At 49.6% G+C, this 26415-nt stretch overlaps 1 protein-coding gene across 1 annotated transcript in view; it reads left to right on the forward strand.

Moving 5' to 3' along the window:
• Window positions 1-308: 308 nt before the first annotated feature.
• Window positions 309-26415, forward strand: part of LOC132387799 (serine/threonine-protein kinase Nek9) — a 30608-nt gene continuing 4501 nt past the window's right edge. The window contains exons 1-20 of the mRNA XM_059960181.1: window positions 309-638; window positions 6854-7031; window positions 7494-7549; window positions 7836-7906; window positions 8309-8414; window positions 10352-10483; window positions 10848-10958; window positions 12799-12863; window positions 13886-13936; window positions 14233-14425; window positions 14945-15089; window positions 15620-15820; window positions 18989-19035; window positions 20900-21061; window positions 21478-21586; window positions 22819-22980; window positions 23254-23424; window positions 23869-23928; window positions 24434-24594; window positions 24851-24970. Of these exons, the coding sequence (XP_059816164.1) occupies window positions 324-638; window positions 6854-7031; window positions 7494-7549; window positions 7836-7906; window positions 8309-8414; window positions 10352-10483; window positions 10848-10958; window positions 12799-12863; window positions 13886-13936; window positions 14233-14425; window positions 14945-15089; window positions 15620-15820; window positions 18989-19035; window positions 20900-21061; window positions 21478-21586; window positions 22819-22980; window positions 23254-23424; window positions 23869-23928; window positions 24434-24594; window positions 24851-24970 (2616 nt within the window). The 5' untranslated portion in view covers window positions 309-323. The remainder of the gene's footprint in view (window positions 639-6853; window positions 7032-7493; window positions 7550-7835; window positions 7907-8308; window positions 8415-10351; window positions 10484-10847; window positions 10959-12798; window positions 12864-13885; window positions 13937-14232; window positions 14426-14944; window positions 15090-15619; window positions 15821-18988; window positions 19036-20899; window positions 21062-21477; window positions 21587-22818; window positions 22981-23253; window positions 23425-23868; window positions 23929-24433; window positions 24595-24850; window positions 24971-26415) is intronic.

A 26415-nucleotide genomic window follows, 5' to 3' on the forward strand; every position in this document is an offset into this window, starting at 1 on the left:
AGAAAGTTTCAGGCAAACCCGAGTACTTGGCTCATGTTTCATTGGAGTTAAACCATTGGACTACCACATAACCAAGAGAAAGCCTGCAGACACTGGAAATCCAAAGCAACAGACTCAAAATGCCGGAAGAATTCAGCAGGTCAGGCAGGATCCACGGAAATGAATACCGTAAACAGTAGACGTTACGGCCGAGACCCTTCTTTGGAACTACAACATGGCCAAAATGGTCCTGCAGCCAACAGGCATGATAATCTTGGTCCTCCCACTGAGAGTCGGACGGTGATGTCGGTCTTTCTTCAGTCCTCCCACCACCAGGGGCGGTGATGTCGGTCCTTCCAGCAGCAGGGGCGGTCGCGCGCCTGGGGCTGCGCGCGACCGGCGGTGTGCGTACGGGTGTCGGGGTCGCGCTCTGTCGGGTCTCGGGGTGCAGGTGGACGCGAGGCCGCCCCGGAGCGATGGCGCTACGCGAGTTCGAGCGACACCTGGACTCGCTGAGCTCGGAGCTGGGCAGCGAGGCGAGTCGGGCGGCGGGACCGGCGGGCGGTTCGACTGGGGAGGCCGAGGAGCTGCATTACATCCCTGTGCGGGTGCTGGGCCGCGGCGCCTTCGGCGAGGCCACGCTGTACCGGCGGACCGAGGTAGGCACGGCAGGATCCCAACCGGGGGCGCTCATCCCCGGGCCCTCCTTCACTGTCAAGGACGCTACCTCAGCTCCTGAGGAGCCCGTCCCCTGGGGCGCTGTGTCACGTAGGAGGAAGCTCATCCCTGCTCCCTCACTGTCAGCCCTGGACATGTTTGATGAAATGAGCTGCTGCTGGATGGAGGGGGGGGGGGGGGGTGTCCGCAGTGTCGAATAATGACCAGGAGCCTCTGCCTCCCCCTCCCATTGTGCAGGGGGTTGGTTTTGTCCCATTCCACCCCCCTCACTTACAGAGGGTGTGGATTCTGTTGATACCCCACTCACTCTCACTGTACAGAGGGACCTTTTCTGTCCCAGCACCGCCCCCTCACTGTACAGATGGGCCAATTCCATCCCTGTGGTTCAGTTTACCAATCCATCATCCCAGGTGTCCATCATAACCCCCAGAACCAGGTAACCTCATTACTGGGTGGCATGGGTGTTCACTGATGCCATCGTCCAAGGGTTGTGGAACAGTTCACACAGACCAGCAGCAACGGATCCTCCAGCTATGTGAGACAGTGGGCCGACCAGAGTAGGGAGCTGCTGGAATCTGAACCAGAATCAGGTTTATTATCACCGACATGTTGTGAAGTTTGTTATTTTGTGGTAGCAGTACAATTCAATACATAAAAATATTATAAGTTATAATAAGAAAAATATTTTATAAATAAAGTGCAAAAAGAGAGCAAAATAGTGATGTGGTATTTATGGTTCATAGTCCATTCAGAAATCTGATGGTGGAGGGGCAAGAAAAGTTCCTAAAAAGTAATGTGTGTCTTCACATTCCCGGATGTCCTCTCTGATGGTAGTAATGAGAAGAGAGCATTTCCTGGGTGATGGGGGTACTTATTGATGGATGCTGCCTTCTTGAGGCATCACCTTTAGAAGATGTCCTTGAGGACAGTGCCTTTGATGGAGCTGGCTGAGTCTAGAACCCATTGCAGCTATTTCCAATCCTGTGCATTGACACTCCATACCAGGTGATGCAGCCAGTTAGAATGCTCTCTACAGTGTATCAGTAGAGATTTGCTAGAGTCTTTGGTGACGTGCCAGATCTCCTCAAACTCCTAATGAAATATAGCTACTAGTATACCTTCAATGTAACTGCATCAATATGTTAGGCCCAGGATAGCTCTTCAGAGATGCTAACACCCAGGAACTTGAAGTTGCTGACTCCTCTATGAGGACCAGTGTGTGTGTTCCTTCAAATTCCCCTTCTTGAAGTCCACGATCAATTCTTTGGTGTTATTGATGTTGAGTGTGAGATTGTTGTCCCTCAACCAGATGATCCATCGCACTCCTGGATTCTTCCTTGTCACCATCTGAGATTCTGCCAACAACAGTGTGTCATTGATCAATTTATAGAAATCAAAACTCATAATATCAGTGAATTTATAGACTGTTTCTGGAGCAGGCGGATACAAGGGCTTTTAGAAAGTGATCATATGGTTGGAGAAGGTTGACATGGATATCCGAAAGGGAAATCATGTTGGATTAATGCATTGGGAAGTTTTGGGGGTTGTAAAATGGAAAGTGGATCAGACTGAACCAGCGTGTAGTGGATTTGGACTTGCAGAGGCCTTCAATAACTCCCACAAGTCAGACAGAATCACTGTTCACAACTGTTGGAACATGTAGAAAGTTTGTAACAATATAATTCTGTTCAACATGTCCTTTGTAGGGCGTATTGGAGAGTTTTGTTCCTTCTAGAATGTAGAACAATACAGCACAGGAACAGGCTCTTCAACCCACAATGTTTTGCCAAACTAATTAAACTAGTAATTAAAACCCTTCTAAACAAGTCCATTCTGCCAACTCAATGTCCATATCCCTCCAAATTTAAAACATAAGAAATTCTACAGAATCTGTTTTTTTTTAATCAAGTCTGATGAAGGCTATCAGCCTGAAACGTCCATTCTTTATTCTTCTCCGTAGAAACTGCCTGACCCTGCTGAGTTCCTCCACCAATTTATATGTGTTAGTCCATGTTCTATCATTCTCTGCACATTCATGTGACTAACAGCATCTTGAAGGCCGCTATTGTAACTGTTCGACTACTACCACCTGCACATTTCAGGCACCCACCACTCTGTTTGGGAAAAAATGATACTTGCCCCCCTCCCCACATCTCCTTTGAACTTATCCCATCTCACCTTAAATGCATGCCCTCTGGTATTAGACATTTCAATCCTGGGAAAAAGATCCTGGCTGTCTATGCCTCTCATAACTTTATAAACCCCTTTCAGATCTCCCCTCAGCCACTGCCACTCCAGTTTAGAGTCATAGAGCACTACGGCACAGAAACATTCTCCGGAGTCCCATCCACCTGCACCTGGATTATATCTCTCCATACCCCTCCCAACCATGTACTTAGAGACATAAAAACATAGAAAACCTACAGCACAATATAAGCCCTTCAGCCCACAAAAATGTGCCAAACAATTCCTTACCTGAGAAATTACCTAGGGTTACCCATAGCCCACTATTTTTCTGAACTGCATATACCTGTCCAGAAGTCTCTTAAGAGACTCAGTCGTATCCGCCTCCACCACCATCACCAGTAGCCCATTCCATGTACTCACCACTCTGCATAAAACACTTACCCCTGACATCACCTCTGTACCTACTTCCAAGCACCTTAAAACTGTGCCCTTTCATGTTAGCCATTTCAGCCCTGGGAAAAAGCCTCTGACTATCCACACAATCAATGCCTCTCATTATCTGGTACACCTCTATCAGGTCACGTCTCATCCTCTGGTGCTCCAAGGAAAAAAGGTCGAGTTCATTCAACCTATTCTCATGAGGCATGCTCCCCAATCCAGGAAACATCCTTGTAAATCTCCTCTGCACCCTTTATATATCCTTCCTATAGTGAGGTGACCAGAACTGAGCACAGTACTCCAAGTGGGATCTGACCAGGGTCCTATATAGCTGCAACATTACCCCTCGGCTCCTAAATTCAGTCCCATGATAGATGAAGGCCAATGCACCATATGCTTTCTTAACCACAGAGTCTGCCTGCACAGCAGCTGTGAGTGTCCTATGGACTTGGACCCCAAGATCCCTCTGATCCTCCACACTGCCAAGACTCTTACCATTAATTCTATATTCTGCCATCATATTTGACCTACCAAAATGAACCACCTCACACTTATCTGGGTTGAACGCCATCTGCCACTTCTCAGCCCAGTTTTGCATCTTATCAGTGTCCCGCTGTAACCTTTGACAGCCCTCCACACTATCCACAACACCTCCAACCTTTGTGTCATCAGCAAATTTAATAACCTATACCTCCGCTTTTTCATTTACTTTATAAGAATCACGAAGAGTAGGGGTCCCAGAATAGATTCCTGAGGCACACCACTGCTGACCAACCTCCATGCAGAATATGACCCATCTACAACCATTCTTTGCCTTTTGTGGGCAAGCGAGTTCTGGATCCACAAAGCAATTTCCCCTTGGATCCCATGTCTCCTTACTTACTCAATAAGCCTTTCATGGGGTACCTTGTCAAATGCCTTACTGAAATCCATATACACTACATCTACTTCTCTACCATCATCAATGTGTTTAGTACTCCAAATTTCTCTTAAATGTTGAAATCAAACCAGAATCCACTACTTCTGCTTGCAGCTCATTTCACACTCTTACGAACCCTCTGAGTGAAGAGGTTCACCCTCAGGCTCCTCCTAAACATATCACCTTTCATCCTTAACATAAGATCGCTAGTTCTAATTGTCATCCAAACTTAGTGGGGAAAAGCCTGTTATTATTTACCCTATCTATACCCCTTATAATTTTGTATACCTCTATCAAATCACCCCTCATTCTCCAATGCTCCAGGGAACAAAATCCCAAGCTATTCAACCTAACCCTATAACTCAGGTACTCAAGACCTGGCAACATCCTTGTATATTTTCTCTGTACTCTCAATGTCTTGTATAACTTCAACATAACATCCCAAATCCTGTACTCATTAATTTATGAAGGCCAATGTGCCAAAAGCTTTCTTTACAACCTTCTGTACCCTCTCTATGATGTACTTTTTAGATTGGTACCATGGTCAGCAGAGACATGATGGGCTAAAGCCTGTTCCTATATTGTCCACTGTTCCACGTTCTGTCCCATTGATCGTGGAGCCACCCTCAGTTCAGCCTCTGTGAGGGGTGGGGATGAAAATCGGAAGGAAATAGGCTGGGTGTTGGGTTACAGAAAGGAGAGTGATGGAGAGGCTAGTGGAGGAGGCAGAGGGAGGTGGAAGGACAGGGTTGGGATGCAGCAGTAGGGATGGGAGAGGAGGATTAGGGGAGGGGGAGACAGGATGGGATGGGGTAATGAGGATGCAAGAGGTGGAGAGGAGGGGCAGGAATCTGAGCAGAGTGCAGGCATTCAGATGGAACATGAGAACTGGAAAGAGGAGTCAGCCATCTGGCCCATGAAGCCTGCTCCACCATTCAATAAGATCATGGCTGATCTGACCATGGACTTAGTGTCAGCTACCTGCCTTTTCCCCATACCATTAATTACCCTGCTTTGCAAAAATCTATACAACTGTCGTAAATATATTTAATGTGGTAGCCTCTACTGCCTTCCTAGGCAAAGAAGCTTCTCATTTCTGTCCTAAATCTATTCCCCTGAATCTGGAGATGACGTCTCCTAGTTCTAGTCTCACCTACCAATGGAAACAACTTTCCTGCCTCTATCTCATTTACCCTTACATAATTCTATGTTTCTGCAGGATTCTTCTGAATTCCAGCAACCATAGTCCAAGGTTACTGTCTCTCTCTCCTCTTAAGATAACTCCCTCATCTCCAGAATCAACCTGGTGAACCTTCTCCACATTGACTTCAAAGCCTGTATATCTTTCCTCTAGTGAGGGGGCCAGAACTGCATGCAGTAGTCAGGTGTGGCCTCGGCAGCACCCTGTACAGTTGAAGTATAACCTCTCTACATTTGAATTTAATCCCTCTAGCAATGAAGGCTGACATTCCATTTGCCATCTTGATAACGGGTTGCATCTGCAAACCAATTTTTCACAATTCCTGCACAAGCACTCTCAAGACCTTCTGCACAATACCATGTTGCAATCTTTCCACCCTCAAAATAACAATGGATCTTTAACTTTTCTTTCCAAATTGGATGTTCTCACATTTAGCAACATTGTGCTCTATCTGCCAGACCCTTACTCACTCTCTTGACATACCTATAGCTCTGTGCAGACTCTCAGCATCTTCACAACTTGCTTTCCTTCTCAATTTAGGGTCATCAGCAAACTTAGATACACTACAGTCCGCTCTTCCAAAATTCCAAATTGTTAATGTATAACGTGAACAGTTGTGGGTCCAGCACCGACCCTTGTGGCACTCCGCACACTTCTAACTAGAGAAACACCCATTTATCCCAACTCTCTGCTTTCTATTGGTTAACCAATCTTCTATCCTTGCATCCATTTCTTATGGATAAGTGATTTAATATGGCACCTTACTGAACATCTTCCAGAATTCCAAGTTTGCAACGTACTCCTATTTCCCTCTATCTACTGTGCTCATTATATCCTCAAAAGATCTCCAGCAAGGTTGTCAAACTGGATTTGTTCTGAAGGGCTTCTTTACACAAAGAGTGATGGGTACCTGGAATGTATTGGCAGAGATGGTGGTAGAGGCAAATGCAATGGACACATTTAAGAGTTTGTTGGAAGGCACATGGATGTAAGAAAATTGGGGTTCTATTGCCTGTGTAGGAGGGAAGGATTAGATTAATCATGGAGTAGGTTTATATAAGTTGACACAACATGGTTAGCTGAAGGACTGATATTATACGTGTTCTATGTTTTATTAATCCATGCTGTGCCTGCCTGTTGGAACTACTTCTATCTAGATTGTTCACTATTTCTTTCATTTACCTGATTACAGAAGTTGAGTCAACAGGCCTATTTACCTGCCTTATGACTCCATCCTTTTATAAACAGTGGTGTGAAATTCGCTGTCGTCCAGTCTGCCAGGACCTGCCCAAAGTCCAGAGAATTTTGGTCAATTCTCTCAAGCTCATGTACATGGCGTTTGTGGTGGGTGGATGCTGAAGCACCACCATTGCCCAGGCCCTCTCACTCTTTACCCTCCCCCCCCCCCCACACTCACTGCTGCTGCGCCACCTGACAGTGTGCCCCCACAGGATGACTCGCTGGTGGTGTGGAAGGAGATCGACCTGGCAAGGCTGTCAGAGCGAGAGCGGCAGGACACACAGAACGAGATCCTCATCCTGTCCGTGCTGCAGCACCACAACATCATCGCCTACTACAACCACTTCCTAGACAACAGCCGGCTGCTCATCGAGGTTGAGTACTGCAACGGTGAGGAGGATGGGGCAGGGAGGTGTGGAGGGGATGAGGAAAGTAGGGGTGAGGGCCATTGGAAGTTTGGATGAGAGGTTGGGGGAAGTGATGATGGGGATAAAGAGTGGGCTGTTGCTGTGCCTATCATTGACAGGAGGAATGGATGGTGTAGTGAGAAATGATGGGTGGGGTGTGTGCAGGTGGAGGGGAGTGAAATGAAGTGGATCTGGGGCATGGGTTCGAGAGGTGGTGCCCTGGTTGGGCTGACAGGAGGGAGGAGGTGGTGGTGATGGGGCAGTGAGGGGCGATGGTTGGGGGGGGGGGGGCAGTATGGAAGTAGGTGATGTGCATGTCAAGGATAGGGATAATGGGTGCTTCCCTGGCTGGAGTGGCACTGTAACCTGCCATTGGAGAAGATGGAGGCTGGGGTGTTGGAGAGGTGATGTGAAGCTGTGCTGACATTGTGTCTGTCATTGACAGGAGGGAACTTGTACGACAAAATTCTGCAGCAGGGAGACAAACTCTTCCCCGAGGAGGTAAGTGGGTGTTGGGGGTAGGGAAGCTGTGTGCGAGGGTTTGTGAGGATGGAGATGAATGGATGATGGAGGAGTTGAAGATTGGGGGAGAGGATAGGAGAAGGGGAGTGGGGTTGTTGGTGTGGGAAGAGGGGTCAAGGATTGGGGAGAGGCTGAGGGGAGAGGGGAGGGAGAGAGTGTGGGTGATGGGGTTGGGCCAAGGAGGAGGGTTGAGGGGAGGTGACAGTGCTGACCCTGTAACACTCCCCCTGCCCTGTGTGACCTTGTGCTGTCGCTCTCTCCACAGACAGTGGTGTGGTATCTATACCAGATCGTCTCTGCGGTGGCACACATCCACAGCTATGGCATCCTGCACCGGTCAGTCAGGGGAGGTGAAGAACATGTGGGGAGGGGGAGCATCGCAGACCAGGGGGCTGAGCGGGGTTAAGGGGTGTCGGTGGTAGGGACCTCATAACAGAGCGCCGTGTTACATCCCCTGTTGTCTTTCCCTTCATCTCTCCCACATTCTCAACCTCCTCTTCTTACCCCCCCACCCTGAACTCCTCCCTGACACCCCGTCCATCACCCTCCACCCCACCTTCCCTCCTCAACTTTCCCTTTCCCCTGTACCACACCCCTCCTTTGATCTGCAGCCCTCCGTAATTCCCCCTCCATCACTGTCCACCCTCTGCCCATGCCCCCAACCCTCTCCCCTACTGTCCCTCCCACCTCCCTCCTCCCCTTCTTCCCCCTCCTTCTCTGACATTTCTCTCTCCACAGAGACATTAAGACACTGAACATCTTCCTCACCAAGTCCGACCTGATCAAGCTTGGCGACTATGGACTGGCCAAGCGGCTCAACTCTCCCCACTCCATGGCTGAAACGGTAAGTCTGGACCAACAGGTCAGTGGGGAGGTCATGGCACAGATACAGACCCTTTGGCCCATCCACCTGTGCTGACCAAGGTGCCCACACAGACAGTCTCAGTTTCTTGTATTTGGCTCATACCACTCCAAGCTCTACCCCTCCACTTACCTGTTTAAGTCCTTTTTTAAATGATACTGTTGTACCATATATATGAAGTTGAAGTTGTACAACACATCGGTGAGGTCTAATTTGGAGTATTGTGTGCAATTCTGGCCACCTACCTACAGGAAAAATATTAATAAGATTGAAAGAGTACCAAGTAAGTTTACAAGGATATTGCCAGGACTTCAGGATCTAGAGTATAGGAAAAGGTTGAGTAGGTTAGAACTTTATTCCCTGGAGAATAGAAGAATGAGGAAAGATTTGATTGATGTATGCAAAATTATGAGGGGTGTAGATACAGTAAATGCAAACAGACTTTTCCCACTGGGGTTGGGTGAGAGTAGAACAAGAGGCCGTGGGTTAAGGGTAAAAGGTGAAATGTTTAAGGGAAACAGAAGGGGGAACTTCTTCACTCAGAGGGTGGTGGGAGTGTGGAGCGAGCTGCCACCAGAAGTGGTGCATGTGAGTTCAACTTCAGCATTTAAGAGAAGTTTGGATAAGTACATAGCTTTGAGAGGTATAGTCCGGGTGCAGGTCAATGGGACGAGAATAGTTGATCGGCATGGACTAGATAGGCCAAAGAGCCTGTTTTGGTGCAGTAGGGTTCTATAACTACCTGCCTCAAGTGATTGGACTTGCTGTGTGATTACTTAGAGTGAAGTAAAGCTCAGCTACAGTGTGGACATTCTGGCGATGCAGCATTGTGTCAGAGTGGTGAATATCCTGTGAAGCTGTTCTAACCCCAATAGTGAATGGAATCCCTTCCCATGTAACTCTCTCCAGTCCGGGAGCTCTTGGTGGTCTGAGGGGAGGGAAGGGAGGTGTGTCTCCGACTGCAGGGTTTCAGACCATCTGCAGCGCAGAAACAGGCTAGTTGGCCTACTTGGTCCATGCTGATCTGATCTTCTACTTAGTTCCATCTACTTGAACTGGACCTTAGCCCTCCCTACTCCTCCCATCCGTGTACTTATCTGAATTTCTCTTCATTGTTACAATTGAACCTGCATCCATCACTTCTGCTGGAACTCCTTGAGAAAGCTAACAACCTTCCCTCCCACCCAGTCCTCCATTTTTTATCATCCATGTGCCTATCTAAGTCTTTTAAGTGCCCCTAATGTATCTGTCTCTACCACCATCGCAGGTAGGGTGTTCCATGGTTAGAAATGCCTATCTCTGACATCCCCCTGTACTTTCCTCCAATCACCTTAAAATTATACCCCCTGGTATTAGCATTTACCACTGTGGGGAAAAGTCTCTGGCTGTCCACTCTATCCGTGCTTCTTATAATCCTGTACACCTCTATCAACTCCACATATCCTCCTTTTCTCCAAAGAGAAAAGCCCTAGCTTGCTCAACCTTTCATCATATGACATGCCCACTAGTCCATGCAGCATCTATGCATCTTTCTAAAGCTTCCACATTCCTCCTACAGTGAGACAACCAGAGCTGAGCACAGTACTCCAACAATGGTTCAATAGAGGGTTTAGGGAGGCTGAAGGGTGACCAAAAAGATGTATTAATGTGGAGGGGCAGGAGGTAGATGGTCAGTTTTTTTTTCCTCTGGATAAGAATGTAAAGCTACAGGTGATAGGTTTAAGCTGAGAGGGAGAGTGAACGGGAATTTGAAGGACAAGGGAGGTGTGTGTTGCCCAGTGCTAGTGGGTGTTGTGTTCCCTTGGGCCGGCAGACAGTGCTGGGGTGGGAATAGTGATGTGTGTTCCCCAGTGCAGTCGGTGTGTGTTCCCCGAGGCTAGTGAACAGTGCTGGTGACATGTTCTGTGTGTTCCCCACAGTGTGTCGGTACTCCCTACTACATGTCCCCAGAACTGTGCCAGGGGGAGCGCTACAACTTCAAGTCGGACATCTGGGCAGTGGGCTGTGTGCTCTGTGAGCTGCTCACCCTCAAACGCACCTTCGATGCCACCGTAAGGAGTTGAGAGACTGTCCTCCCCTCTCCGACTGTCTCCCCACCACCCACCCCTCTGCTCTCCCCACCCCCTTCTCCCATCTCCTCTCCTCTCCAACATAACTTCAGTGCCATGGTAAGGAGCTGAGAGATCACCCACCCACTCCCCTCTCCCCACCACCATCCCCTCCCTAACACCATCCTTTCCTTATTTCCCACCGCCCTTCCCTCCCCTCTCCCAGCCCACCCTCCTTCCCACAATCTTCTTCCCACCACCATTGCCTCCGTTACCCCTCCTCCCTTCCCTCTTTACCTTCCCCTCTTCCCCCCTCTCTCCCCCTCCCCTGCTCCCACTGAGCTGGTGTCCCTGCCGCTCTCTGCAGAACCCACTGAACCTGTGTGTGAAGATTGTGAAGGGGACACGTACGATGGAGGTGGACGCCAGTGTGTACAGCGAGGATGCCCGTTCCATTGTACTGGAGTGTTTGGACACGGTGCGTGCCTTTACCCTCTGGCCAGTCACCTTCCCGAGCTAACAACATTTACTCTGATCTCCAGCATCTTTCCCTCTAATAGCTCAGGCTGCTCACCTTATGCCTTGTTGTTCCCTCCCTACCACCTTTGTGAATACTCAGATTATACAGCACACATCACGAAAATAAGCCCTTCAGTCTTACTGGTCTATACCGACGTTGGATCCATTCTCAAGTCATCCTATTTGCCCACTTTTGGCTCAAATCCCTCTAAAACTTTCCTGTCTTTTAAATGTCATTATTGTACCTGCCTCAAACACTTCCTCTGGCAGCTCATGACATACACTCACCACCTTCAAGGTGAAAGAGCTGCTCTTCATGTCTCTGTTAAATCTTTTCCCTCTCACCCTAAACTTATGCCCTCTAGTTCTTGATTCCCAATTCCTGGGGAAGTTAGCAACACCCCAAGTTCGAGCTGTTCAATTTCTCTAACTTCCAGTAATTTCTACCCTTTCTTTCTTTTTGCACTGCCCATTCTGGATCCCCCTTCCTCTCCTCACCTGCCCATCACCTCCCTCTGAATCCTTTACTTTTTCCCCTTCTCACACAGCCCACTCTCCTCTTCTATCAGATTTCTTCTTCTTCAGCCCTTTACCTCTTTGAGCTATCATTCCCCAGCTTCTCATTTCATCCTCCTTTCTCCACCCACCCATGTTCCCCCTCACCCGGTCTCACCTATCACTTGCAGCTTGTACTCCACCCCCCCCCCCCCCCTTATTCTGGCGTCTCACTCCTTCCTTTTCAGTCCCAATAAAGAGTCTCAGCCTGAAATGTCGACTGTTCATTCCTCTCCATCGACACTGCCTGACTGGCTGAGTTCCTCCAGGATTTTGTATATGTTATTCTAGAATCTCAGGAATGCTGGAAAATGATGATGAATACATGATCTATATCCAGTGTCCCCTCTGGAATCACACTAGCAGGCCTTGGGGATTTTTCAGTGTTTGATCCCTTTAATTTCCCTTACTCCTTTTGTTCTGAGAACAGATTTCTTCTGTTTATTTGTTTGGAAATTCAGCACAATAACAGGCCCTTCTGGCCTGGACAAGCCCATGCTGCCCAATTACATCCATGTGACCAACTAACGTACTAACCCCACACATCGTTTGGAATGTGGGAGGAAACCGGAGCACCCGGCAGCAACCTACACGGTTGTAGGGAGAATGTGCAAACTCCTTACATACAGAAGCAGAAATTGAACCCGGGTCTCTGGCATAGTCACAGCATTATGCTATCCACTACAGCACAGTGACCTACTGTTCTAGGGTTCCAGGAAAGATGTTCTGAATACATGTTTCCATTAGTTTCCCCCTCTCACTAAACTGTGTACCTGCTATTCCTGTGATATTGTTTGTGTCCTGTGTGAGGGTCAAGCCTGAGTTTGATGTGTCTTCTGCTTTGTACTCATTAACTTCCCCATTCCTGACTATGAGAGACCAGCACTGTCTTCACAAATCTGTTCAGTCTCTAAGTTTACAGGGTGGTGGAATGTTCTGTGCAAGTTTACTCTCATGTCTTCCCCTTTCCTTTCCTAATCCATTCTTTGCTGAATTCTAAGTCTCTCCTAGTCCTTGCTTGTTTTACATTCCTCTGCCAGCTAGAATTGATCTAATGAATTCCTGGTCTCTGCCTTTTAAGCAATCTTCATCTGGTGTTGCTCCACCGCCCCCAAATCCCACAGTTCACTCAGACAGATAACCGCGTGGCTCCAAGCTGACCTGACAGATCCCGTTGCATGTGTTTATCAACCTGCCTTTGCCTGTGCACATGGCATGGTGACAGTAACCTGCCTGTTTTCCAGGACCCCAACAAGAGGCCAACGGCTGAGGAGATCCTGAGCCGACCTGTCATCAGCACCCGGAGAGTGTGAGTTCCCTCACCACTGCATGGACTCCTACACAATCGCCCTGTTCCCTCCCCCAACCTGTCATCAGCACCCGGAGAGCGTGAGATCCCTCACCACTGCATGGACTCCTACACAATCGCCCTGTTCCCTCCCCCAACCTGTCATCAGCACCCGGAGAGCGTGAGATCCCTCACCACTGCATGGACTCCTACACAATCGCCCTGTTCCCTCCCCCAACCTGTCATCAGCACCCGGAGAGCGTGAGATCCCTCACCACTGCATGGACTCCTACACAATCGCCCTGTTCCCTCCCCCAACCTGTCATCAGCACCCGGAGAGCGTGAGTTCCCTCACCACTGCATGGACTCCTACACAATCGCCCTGTTCCCTCCCCCAACCTGTCATCAGCACCCGGAGAGCGTGAGATCCCTCACCACTGCATGGACTCCTACACAATCGCCCTCTTCCCTCCTCCCGACCTGTCATCAGCACCCGGAGAGCGTGAGATCCCTCACCACTGCATGGACTCCTACACAATCGCCCTCTCCCCTTTCCAACCTGTCATCAGCACCCACAGAGCGTGACTTCCCTCACCTCTGCACAGACGCTTCCCTCACACCATCTGCACTCCCTCACACTTCCCCTGCCCTACCATACTGCCCACCAGTAGTCCTCCTACACCACACACTCTTCACCCCATAATTCCCCTCACACTTGCTTCCTCCATTGCTCCTACTCCCTGCACCCACCTCCCTCAGTGTCTTTGGGCTCCCCCTCCTCATCCTCTCCTTCCCTACTACCCCCCCTACAGAAACTGTATGCTGACTCTGTCCCTACTCCCCAGCTCTCATCATGCCTCTCCCACTTACCACTACAGCCCCATTCTTTAATCTTATTCCCTTCCTTTCTCTCACCCACCTGCCTCATATACCCTCTGTCTTTCTCCCCCTTCCTCTCACCTCCTCCCTTTCCTTCGCCTTTCCCTCACCCTGATCCAGCATTGCTACCATGAGACAGTTTATTATATCTGATTCTGTTCCAGGCTGATGGAGGACAGAGTCACTCAGCTCAATGCTCCTGCCCGGAAAACAAGGTGGGTCACATCTCACCCCCCCACCCAAGGGTGCTGACACTTCGGGGGAACGATTTGGGAGTCAGGAAGGGGCTGGGTCATCAAGAGGTTGGTGTGGTTTGGGCTGGGGTTGTGGTCGATTGGGTCAGGGAGGGCCAGGTGGTTTGAGTCAGTGATCAGAGAGGGATGGGGGTCAGGAGTGAGGGAGGAGTCAACTGGTCTTCCAGGGATGGGTTGAATCAGGAATGGATAAGGTTGGGGAGGGTAGGTGTTTGGAGGGGAGGCCGTGTATATTTTTTCTCTTTGTTCCCATGCAGACTGAATGCCCCTGCCGACCCATCCATCGCCGTGGTGACCAGCCGGTTCAGTGACGTGTATTTCTGGGGAGGGGGCAAGGCCACCCCCCAGAAGCTAGACCTGTTCAAGAGTGGCCGCAGTGCCCAGCAGGTCTGTGCCAGCAACACCCACTTCGCCGTAGTGTCTGTCGAGAAGGAGCTGTACACCTGGGCGGTGAGTGGGCTGTGGCATGTGGGGCTGTTGTTAGTGTATTGCTGTGGCGCAGTGTCCATGTCTTGCTGCTACAATGTCGTGTCTGTGTTGCAACAGCACGTGGTTGCCCTTTGAACTTTCCCAGCGTTGTGCTGGTGACCACACTGTCCCTAAGAATGACCTCCAAGATCCATGTCTGCTCCTGTGTGAGTAGATTGGGAGAGAGGCCAGGGTGCAGGAGTGGTGCCTTGGCTGTGAGAGGGTGTTCACTGAGCACTCCACGACCTGGTCCACTGACAGCTGAAGCCTCAGACCACAGGTCCCTCACTCTAGATCAGCGCATACCCATGTCCCAAGCAGTGGTGCAGGTTTGCAACGCCTGCAAGGCTTTGGGTGAAATTTGTTTCTTGCTGGTGTGGGTCTGGGTGAGATTTGCTTCTTGCTGTGCAGAGGTTAGATGTTGTGTGGTGAGTGTGATTGTGGGGTGGCAGGAGGCAGTAAGGGCCCCTAACAGGTGTGAGCCTCTCTCTGTCGTTGCAGAATGTGCAGGGGGGCAGGAAGATGGTGGGTCAGCTGGGCCATGGAGACCGGGCCTCCTACCGCCAGCCAAAGTGGGTGGAGAAGCTCCAAGGAAAGGCCATCCACCAAGCAGCCTGTGGTGACGAATTCACTGTCTGTATCACCGGTGAGTGGGGGTGGGGGGGAGAGGCTGGGGCACAGACTGCAGTCACAGTCCACTTGATTCTACGCAGTCACAGCATGCGGGATTGTATACCGTCACACAATGTCACAGCCTGTGGGGTTCCACACCCCCACAGCACGCAGGATTCTACTCCATCACAGCCCACGGGATTGTACACTGTCACAAATGGTCACAGTCACAGTACATCATCACAGCCCACGGTGTCATTTGTACAGCAACATCATACACTTTCACCACTGTACTGTCAGGCAAAGTCACAGACTGCAGTGCTGTATAGAGCACCATCACACATTGCAACACATCATTCTGACCCCAGGACAGTGTGTTGGGACAGTGCGAAGGCAGCTCTGACCCTGGGAGTGTGATGGGACTGTATTGGAGGGAGCTTCACTCTGTCGGAGCCCGAGCATGTACGATGGACGATGTGCAGGGAGAGGGTGTAGATGGTCAGTACTGTGGGGATGATGCTCCTTGTGCCCACCCCCTGATCACTGCCCTCTAATGTGTGATAGATGAGGGACATCTGTATGCCTTTGGTTCCGATTACTACGGCTGCATTGGGTGTGATGGTCAGTACGGTCAGGAGGTGTTGGAGCCGGTGCTGGTGGATTTCTCCCTTGATCATGCCGTCCAGCAGGTATCCTGCGGCGATAATCACGTGGTGGCACTGACACGGAACAAAGAGGTCTTCGCCTGGGGCTGCGGTGAGCACGGTGAGTACCCCAGAGTTCAGGATGCAGAGAGAATGTGCAGAAGGCATGGGTCAGGGTGCAGAGAGAACATTACACTTCCCTGCTGCAGAAGGCAGGAGTCAGGGTGCAGAGGGCAGGTCACTCTACCCTGGGTTAGAGGTCAAAGCACACTCCTAATTCAGGATCCATCTACTCAAACTTCAATGTCAGCATGTGGCATTCAGATCACCCAGCAAAGTGAACTCTTGACCCAACTCTCAACAAATCGAGTCCGAGCAATTCAAGGTCATTATTCAACCCAGTACTGCTAGGAACATCTGCACCCCTCCACAGATGGGTGGGTAAGTCCAGGGCCTGCCTAAGGCAACAGGCTGCGCTGTCAGTGTGCCAAACACTTTCTTCACTACCCTACCTATCTATACTGCCACATTCAAGGAACTATGTACCTGTACCCCTCGGTCTCTCTTTTCCACTACACTCCCATGGCTCTGTCATTCACTGCATAAGTACTGCTCTGGTTTAGCAGCCCAGTATGTGAGGGGGGCATGATTTTAAGGTGGTTGGAGGGAAGTATAGAGGGGGGATGTCAGAGGTAAGTTTTTTTTACACAGTGATAGGTGCATGGAACAAGCTGCCAGGGGTAGTACTAGAGGCCGATACATTACAGATATTTAAGAAACTCTTATGCATGTGGGTGAAAGAGAAATGCAGGGATATGTGGGAGGATAGGATTATCTTGATCTTAGAGTAGATTAAAAGGTTGGCACAACATTGTGGGCTGAAGAGCCTGTGCTGTATTGTTCTATGTTCTAAAATGCATCTCTTTGCATTTGAGTAGCACATACAAAATGCTGGTGGAACTCGCAAGTCAGACTCCGTCCCTTTTTTTTCCTGTTCTGATGAAGGGTCTTAGCCTGAAACGTCAATTGTTCATTTCCCTCCATAGATACTGCCTGACTTGCTGAGTTTCTCCAGCATTTTGTGTATGTTGCTTAAGATTCCTAGCAGCTGCAGAGCCTCTTGTGTTTATCTTTTTTTGCACTTGTCTGAATTAAATTCCCTCAGCCATTCCTTGCCTGCTTCCTGAGTTGATCTCAGTACTGGTGTAACCTTGGGTAACCTGCTACGCTCACCAAAGGGCCTGTTCCTGTGTTGTGTAACTTAATCACTCTATGATTTAATACAGGCAAGTGGAATCAGATTTATTATCACGCTCAGATGAAATTAGTTGTTTTGTAGCAGCAGTACAGTGCAAAGAAATGAATTACTATAAATTACAGTGGATCCTGGGACACATCAGGACCAGTACATTTTGGCCCAATTTGCCAAAGTTTAATGGAAATAGTTAAAAAGGTATTAAAAAGATGAACTACCATTTAACTGTATAACAAGTTGTGTATTTAAATGAAATCCAGAACAAATTAGAACAGTAACAATACTAGCACAGTACTATAAAACTATATTAGTTCCTAATAGTTAATGACCGAGGAATTCATCCAGTGCACACTGCTGTGTTCTTTTGATTGACTAAATAGACAAAATCAGCACAGATAATGGACTGCCTTCAATATACAAGGGGTGATTGATAAGTTCGTGACCTAAGGTAGAAGAAGTCAATTTTTAAAAACCTAGCACATTTATTTTTCAACATTGTCCCCTCCTACATTTACACACTTAGTCCAGCAGTCGTGGAGCATAAAGATCTTGGACCTCCAGAAAGTGTCCACAGCAGGGGTGATTGATAAGTTTGTGGTCTATTGTAGAAGATGAGTTATACAGCTCTCATTACATGCACCTGCAGTTCAACTCTGAGTAATTATGCAGAAAGTTTGAAGTTAATAACTCATCTCCTTCTACCTTAGGCCCACAAACTTATCAATCATCCCGATGAGTTATTAACTTCAAACTTTCTGCATAATCACTCAAAGAGTTGAACTGTAGGTGCATGTAACGAGAGCAGTATAACTCATCTCGTTCTACCTTAGGCCACAAACTTATTGATCACCTCTGCTGTGGACACTTTCTGGAAGTCCAAGATCAGTATGCTCCACAACCGCTGGACTAAGTGTGTAAATGTAGGAGGGGACTATGTTGAAAAATAAATGTGCTAGGTTTTCCAAAATTGACTCTTTCTACCCTAGGACATGAACTTATCAATCATCCTTCGTACATAGGAATATAGTTAGGCCATTCAGCGCATTGTGTCTGTTCCACCGTTGATCACACTGCTTATCCTCCCCCTCTCAATCCTATTCTCATGCTTTTTCCTAAATCTCTCAAGTCCTTCTGCAGACTCCCCGTTTCCTTAACGCTACTTGCCCCTCCTCTTATCTTTGTATTGCCTGCAATACAATGCTTTCGACAATTGCATCTTCCAAATTTTCATTTTCATTGTAATGAATTGATTTACTTAAATGTCCATAATATATCTGCCTCTACTACCACCCCAGCCGTGCTTTCCATGTACCCACCACTCTCTGTGTAAAAAAAAACAATTTTCCTCTGACGTCTCCTATACCTTCCTCCAATGACCTTAAAATTATACCCCCTCACATTAGCCATTTCCAACCTGGGAAAATGTTGCTGGCTATCCTCTCGATCTATAACTTTTATTATCTTGCCAAGTTACTTCTCATACTCCTTCACTACAAAGAGAAAAGCCCTAACTCGCTCAACCTATCCTCATTAGGCATGCTCTCTAATCCAGGCAGCATCCTGTTAAATCTCCTCTGAATCTTATCTAAGACTTCCACGTCCTTCCTTTATTGAGGCAACCAGAAGTGAACACAAACTTCCAAGTGTGGTCTGACCAGGAAATCTCTGGAATTCTCTGCTTCCTAAGGCCAGATCATTGAATATTTTTAGGATGGAGGTAGGTAAATATTTGAATGGTGAAGAAATTGAGAGTTCTGGCTAGAAGAGCCCAATATAGACCAGCCCTGATCAGACTAAGTGGTGGGCTAGGTTTGAGTGTCCGAGTAGAGTACTGTGCTGCTATTCTCTGGTGTTGAGGGCTGGGAATACTTAAGGCTGGGATTGGAAGGTGTTTGGTTTGAAGGCGTGGGGGGGGGGGGGGGGTGGCGATCAACAGGTGGTGATTGAGAATTGTGGTGGGTGCTGTGTCCTGTGGATTTTGCTGGGTGGCTGTCCCAAACTTTGCTGGAACTTAGTGCTCGGTGTTGGTTACAGGGCGCCTCGGGCTGGATTCAGAGGAGGATTACCCGTACCCAGAACGGGTGAGTGCACCTAGACCACATGTTCCAGGTTGTGTAGACGTAAATTCTGCTTTGTGTACTCTATACTGCACTGTACACATTCAAGTGGCAAATTCCACCTGTGGAGGTGGGGACAGATGTTGGAGGGGGTGGGGTAGGAGGTTAGGGGAGGATTTGGGATGTGACTCGTTGATTGGGGAGGAATTCAGTGCGATAAGGTGACAAGGATGTAGGAGGTTTGGGGAGATGTGTGAGGTTCAAGGAGGGGTGAGGGTGGGAGGTTGAGGGATCTTTTGGGTGGAATTGATAGATGTGGGAGGAACTGTATCAGGATGAAGATGTGGGGGCACTGTGGGATTGAAGTTATGGGAGGGGTTGTACTGGGGGTGAAGATGTGGGAGGATTGGTAAGGGAATGGGAGAAGTGGGGGAATATTTGTAGTGGGATGGTTGATCTGGCAGGGGTGGGTCAGGGTAGAGGTTGATTGTGGAAAGCTTGGGAAGATCTTTTTTTATATTTACTGAGAGACGGTACGAAATAGGCCCTTCCAGTCCTTTGAACCACACTACCCAACAACCCGTGAATTGACCCTTGCCCAGTCACAGGAGAATTTACAGTAACCAATTAACCCATCAGCGTGGGAGGGACTGTGTGAGGGTGGTGGATGTGAGGATAAGGGAGGCTTAGGGAGATGTGGGAAAGGTTGTGTGAGCCTGGGAGGTCTGGAGGTGAAATCTGTTGATTGGGGAGAGACTGTGTGGGACTGGGAGTCTGGGGGGGTGGGATCTGTTGATTGGGGAGGTGCTGGGGATCTGGGAGTGGGATCTGTTGATCAGTGAGGGGGTAGGTGGGGTGAGATCCATTGATTTGGGAAGAACAGTGTGGAGTGGGATCCATTGATTGGAGAGGGACTGTGTGGGGGTGGGTAGGAACTGGGATCTATTGATCGGGGAGGGACTGTGTGGAGGTGGGTAGGGGGTAGGATCTGTCGATTTGGGAGGGACTGTGGGGGTGGGAAGGAGCTGGATCCGTTGATCAGGGAGGGACTGCGTGGGGTTGGGTAGGGGTTGCAAAGGTGTGGGAGGGATGGGGTAGAGAGATGTATGCAGCCTGGTTCAGGATCTAGGGTAAGGGAAGAGGCGACAGGGAGCCCTTGTACCTGATGCTGTGTGGGGGTGGGGTGTGATTGTTGGGGTGGGGTGTCTCTGATCTTTATGTGGGCTGTTGATATCCAGAAAGGTGAAGCAGACTAACAAGGTGTACAGTATCAGGGTGCAATGTGTACCGGTGATTCAGGGAGGGTAAGTGAATGAACAGTGGGAGCAGGTATGAAAGGGCAGGATATTACTCCCCCCACCCTACAGTACAGTCTCTGGAGTAGACGCCAGAGTCAGGGCAGGAGGCAGTGGCAATGATAGTGTAAGAGGAGGGCAGTAGTGAGAGAGGGAAATGGTCCAGAGACTGATGGGTTGGGGCCAAGAGCACCGGAAGGAGTGCAGGTTGGAGGGATGGGACTGTAGGGGAAAGGGAGGGAGTGGTGGTTGTGGGAGGGAGCACAGGGGTGTGAGTGAGAGGTATGTTATCCCTGCTGGGAGCTGTCTTGAATGTGTGGGGTCGAACTATTGGGATGGGCACTGGTGACTCGGCTCTATAAGAGAACCAGTCTCTGACCAAATGGCCAGCACTCCCCGGCAGTGTCGCTAGGTGTGTTATATCCCTGTGTGCAGCTTGACCCAGCACTCATTCACTGGTTAACAGCAGGGCTTGTGGTTATCACTGCACACATGACTGATTAACAGGGGATGTGCTTCTCAGTGTAATTGGTTAATAGAGATTGTGGTGACCACAGCCAGTATAACTTGTTAATGATGTTCCTCTGCCACAGGTGGACGTGCCAGTGAGCCTGAGCGTGGTGTCGGTGCAGTGTGGGTCTGATGGCACTTTCTTTGTCACCCAGAGTGGGAAGGTGCTGGCCTGTGGCAATAATGAGTACAACAAGCTCGGCCTCAACCACTACATGAGAGGCCTCAGGACCCAGCACAACAAGGTGAGGATGGGCTCAGACCAGCCCACATCACCCCTCCCTGATACACACACCTTCCCTGTCACCCTACCCTTGACGCATCACCCCTCCCCAACCCCAACATGTGCTGACATTGGTGTTTCGGCTGTTTACCCTGGGGAGGTGTGATTGGGACACGTGGTGGTGTGATATGGGTGATAATGGAGGGGAAGTCATGGTGGGATACCTCCTTTTTCCTCTGTGCCTCTGAGTATGAGCCCACGGCAAGGGCTGGGTCTTCAAGTGACGGGTGGGATATCTCTGCCATGCGCTCTGTGTCCCGGAGAGTAGAGACAGCAACAGGTCGAAGGTGCGGTGGTGACCCCAGGGGTCGGGGTTAGTGAGCAGATCGGAGCCAGCAATGGTTGCCCAACCTCTCAGCCACATTGTTCACTCTACAGCCTGACCAGGAGGTGCCCTACATGACAACACTGACCTTATCCAAGCAGCTGGCCATCTACAGGGTGAAGACCGTCGCTGCAGGCAAGACCCACACCGCAGCCATCGACGGTGAGCAACTGGGAGAACGGGAGATCTGTGTATCCCTCAGACAACAGGTGAAATGATCAAATCACAAGGGGACCCATGTAGAACCTCATTGAGGTCCGTGTATCCCTCAGTCCAACAGGAATAATGATAAACAAGGGGAACATGAGGGGAAACTTCTTCACTCAGAGGTTGTGAGTGTGGAAGTGATGGATGAGGATTCAATTGTAACATTTAAGAGATGCTTGGATAAGTACATGGATGAGAGATATGGAGGGCTATGGTTTGGGTGTCGGTCAGTGGGACTAATCAGAAGATCAGGCCAGCACAGACTAAATGGGTTGAAGGGTCTGTTTCTATGTTGTAGTGCTCTATGACTCTATGACCCCAACAGCAGAAATAAAAACTGAATATGTTAGAAGCACTGAGTGGATGGGGCAGCATCTGTTGATCCTGGAAGTAAAAATCAGGATGTCCGTGCAGCTGTATGAAGTTTCAGTAAGACCATGTTTGCAGAATTGTGTCCAGTTATAGTCACCCCTCTATAAGAAGGATGTAAAGGCTTTGGAGAGGGTTCAGAAGAGCTTCACCAGGATGCTGCTTGGATTAGAGGGCATGAACTATCGAGAGGTTAGATGAACTTGGGTTGTTTTCTGTGGAGCAGCAGAGGCTGGGAGGAGAACTTAATAACTTGTATAAAATTGAGAGGTACAGATAGAATAGACAGCCAAAGTCTTCTCCAGGGTGGAAATGTCAAACAATAGTGGACACAGCTTTAGGTGTGAGGGAGAGTTCAAATAAGGTTTCTGAAGCAAGTATTTCGCACAGAGAGTAATGGGTGGCTGGATTGTGCTGCTGAGGATAGTGGGGGAGGCTGATATAATAGGCTTTTAGGCACGTGAACTAACCTGGGTGGGGGAATGTTAGTTTAATTTGGCATCAAAGTCAGAATGGATCCTTGCTTAGAATTGTGACGAAGATTCCTTCCTCACCCATCACCATAACTCATTCTTTCTCCATCGACACTGCCTAACCCGCTGGCTGTTTTCAGCACTACACCCACGCATGGCTTCCGACACCAACCAACCCATGGAAGAAGTCATTAGGGAACTGGGGTGGGACAGGGGTCAGTTGAGGCACACAGTCGACATTATCCTTGGATTAGGGGCTGGGGAAGGGCACAGTCGAAATTACCTCTGTGTCCGGAATCAGGGTGGGACAACGGGTGATTTAATGTGTCTGTGTCTGTTACATAGAGCGAGGGCGCCTGTTGACGTTTGGCTGTAACAAATACGGGCAGCTGGGTGTAGGAGACTACAGGAAACGAGATGGCATCAACGTTCTGATGGGGGCCCTTGGAGGGAAGCAGGTGACCAGAGTGTCGTGTGGAGACGGGTTCACCATCGCATCCACCGATGGTACGTCAGGGAAAATCGGGATTTAGCCGACTCCTCCCGCCACGCACATGCTCATGCTCTCGCACGTGCACGCACATATCTCACACATCCACACACAGCATCACAAGTGTGTGCCTGCATACACAACATCGCATGTGAAGTTTCCATGCTCCAATCCACGATCTCGTCTGGTGGCCGTGCCCTGATCTCCAGACTGCCTCCACCGACCCCCCCCCCCCCACCCCACCCCACCCCAGTGTTGTGTCAGTGCTGATGGCTGTGAATGTTTGGCAGATAACCAGATCTTCGCCTGGGGTAATGGAGGGAATGGTCGGCTCGGAATGACGGTCAACGAGAAAGGGTTCGGCTCAGAGATCTGCACCTCATGGCCTCGGCCCATCTTCGGTTCACTGCACAACGTATCTGACTTGTCCTGTAGGGGCTGGCATACGATCCTCATAGCTGGTGAGTGCCTGCGACTGGCCGATATTGCCTCCCCTTGCTTACCCCGCCCCCAACAGCCCAAGGCTCCTGCCCCTTCCACCATGTGACACACTCTCAGTACTGCTTCCTACCACAATGTGACCTTTCCTCAGTACCACTCCTCCCACAGTAGGATGCTCCCTCAGTACTGCCCCCAGGTAGTCTACATTCCCAGTGTAGGATGGGGCCTTTCCCTGCTGTCTGATGTGGACTGGTGGCTTTGATGGATGGGTGGCTGTATTCCTGATAATTAGTGCCCAGGATGTGCAAAGTATCATTCACTCTTACCGTTAGCAGTCCCAGTGAGGTCTGCACATGTGGGTGAGATCCTTCTCACTCCCGTCTCAAGGGCACCTGGTACTCTGCAGGACAGGTATGATGAATGGAGCAGCCTCCAGAAACACTCTCCCTGTCTTTCCATTCCAGAAATCGTGTTTGTGTCCAAAACTATTCGCTCCAACAGCAGTGGGATCTCCATTGGAGCTGGTGAGTACTGCATAGCTTTGCCGAACTCAGCAGACGCTGTCAGTGTCAGTGTGCGACTGACGCGTCATGTGGAACAAGTGTCGTACTGTGTGTGCTACAGTCTGTGGATCATCACATGTGATAGGGTGAATGTGTGTTAGAGGCAGTTAATTTAAAATGTGTGATCACAGAGAATAACAGGATATGTTGTGTGTAACATTGCGCTTAATACTGTGTGTGAGATACGGTGTAATATGTGTACGGGAGTGAACTACGATCAATGAATGGGTGTAATTGTCGTGTGTACCATGTGTGTATGTAGTCACTGTCCAGGGTTTGGGGTGAGGGTGGTCAGAGTCCAAATGGCTCTTCCCCTAAGACCAGTGGATGGGGCTTTAGGAGGTTGTAACTAGTTTCCTGATCCCTTCCCTGACCTCTCTCATCCCTCCCTCCTTCACCCTTCCCCTGAGACCCTCCCTCACTCACTCGCTTTCCCTTCCCTGGGCTGACCCTGTGGTGTGCCCAGTTACACAGGTCTCTCTGCCAGAGGACGAGGCTGTCTCCGAGTGTGAGCGGCAAAACCAGATGAAACGAACGGCTGAGGACAAACGAGGCGTCGGCCTCTTCAACCGGCTCACCACCTCCAGCCAGCTGACTGACACCTCCTGCCCCCAGTGGCTACTACAGGTAGGGAGGAGCCTGGTGGTGTCCACACATGCATGGGAGTGGGCGTGGGGTGGGGGTGGATAACTCATCTGGAGAAGATTGATTCTCCATTTCCCCCAGGCTGATTGCCCCACACTCCCTCTCCCCACAGACTGATCTTCCTCTTTAGGTATATGTGTCTGTGGTGTGTATGTCTGGGACGTACGTGTGTAGGTGCACATCTGGGTGTATTCAAGTTGAGAAGTTGGTTTAACGCCTGCGCCCTATCATTCTGCAGGAACTGGAGAATGCTGAGTTCATCCCAATTCCAGACAGCCCAGCAGAAGCACCTAGGCAGCCATCCAGATCAGAGGCGGACACCCTTCCCTATGGGCAGCTGAGGGCGATGAAGGACAAGGTGGGTCAGTTGCTAGAGACTGATGTTCACTCTTCAACCCAGCATCTCTTGGTGTGTGTGTCCCTCTCCCCTCTCCCGTTTCCTGCTCCCAAGCACCACTTGGTTTGTGTGTGTGTGTCTCTCTGTCTTTGAATAACGTCTCTCAGAGTTCTGCATGTGTCCACTGTCTCTTGTTCTGTGTATCGCGTCTCATGTTTCTCTCAGCCTGTCCTGGTGAGTGTTGCTCAGTGTGTCCGCATATGCCCGGAGTGTGTGTCTGTGTCCAGGCATCCATGGGGTGTATGTGTGTGTCCAGGCATCCATGGGGTGTATGTGTGTGTCCAGGCATCCATGGGGTGTATGTGTCTGTGTCCAGGCATCTACGGGGTGTATGTGTATGTGTCCAGGCATCCATGGGGTGTATCTGTATTTGTCCACGCATCCATGGGGTGTATCTGTATTTGTCCACGCATCCATGGAGTGTATGTGTGTGTGTCCAGGCATCCATGGAGTGTATGTGTGTGTGTCCACGCATCCATGGAGTGTATGTGTATGTGTCCACGTATCCACGGGGTATATGTGTGTGTGTCCACGTATCCACGGGGTATATTTGTGTGTGTCCAGGTATCCATGGGGTGTATGTGTGTGTGTCCACATATCCATGGGGTGTATGTGTATGTGTCCACGTTTCCACGGGGTATATGTGTGTGTGTCCACGTATCCACGGGGTATATGTGTATGTGTCCACGTATCCATGGGGTGTATGTGTATGTGTCCACGTATCCACGGGGTATATGTGTGTGTGTTCACGTATCCACGGGGTGTATGTGTGTGTGTCCACGTTCCCACGGGGTGTGTGGATACACACCTCCCACTAACCCTGCCCAGAGTGCTCCATGTACTTGCCTACCTGCGTGTTCATGCTGTGTGTCAGCCTGTGCAAAGCAGTTTCTGCCTGACTGCACACCCTGTGTACACCTCGGTCATAGAATCACAGAGTCATACAGCAAAGAAAAAGGCCCTTCAGCCAACTCATCCAGGCCAATACCCATGTAAGTCAGTTCCATTTGGACTAAATCCCTCCATCCTTTTGTGTCTATGTGCCTTCCAAGCGCTGTAGTTTCACCTCCCTCCATCACCCTCTGTGTGGAAAACTTGACCCTTAGTTTTCCTTTAAATCTTTCCCCTTTCATTTTAAACCTGTGCTTCTTGTTTTAGAGCAAAAGACACAAAGTGCTGGAGGAACTCAGCAGGTCAGGCAGGATCTGTGGAAAAGGAAAAAATTTCAACATTTTGGGCTGAGACCCTTCTTCGGGACTGGAAAGGAAAAGGGAAGAAGCCGGAGTAAGGGTGGGGGGAGTGGAAGAAGGACAAGCGAGAAGGCGATAGGTGAAGCCAGCTGGGGCGGGGAGGGTGGATGAAGTAAGAAGCTGGGAGGTGATAGGTGGAAAAGGTAAAGAGCTGAA

This window comes from Hypanus sabinus, chromosome 2 (assembly GCF_030144855.1).
Source record: "Hypanus sabinus isolate sHypSab1 chromosome 2, sHypSab1.hap1, whole genome shotgun sequence".
Taxonomy (NCBI): Eukaryota; Metazoa; Chordata; class Chondrichthyes; order Myliobatiformes; family Dasyatidae; genus Hypanus; species Hypanus sabinus.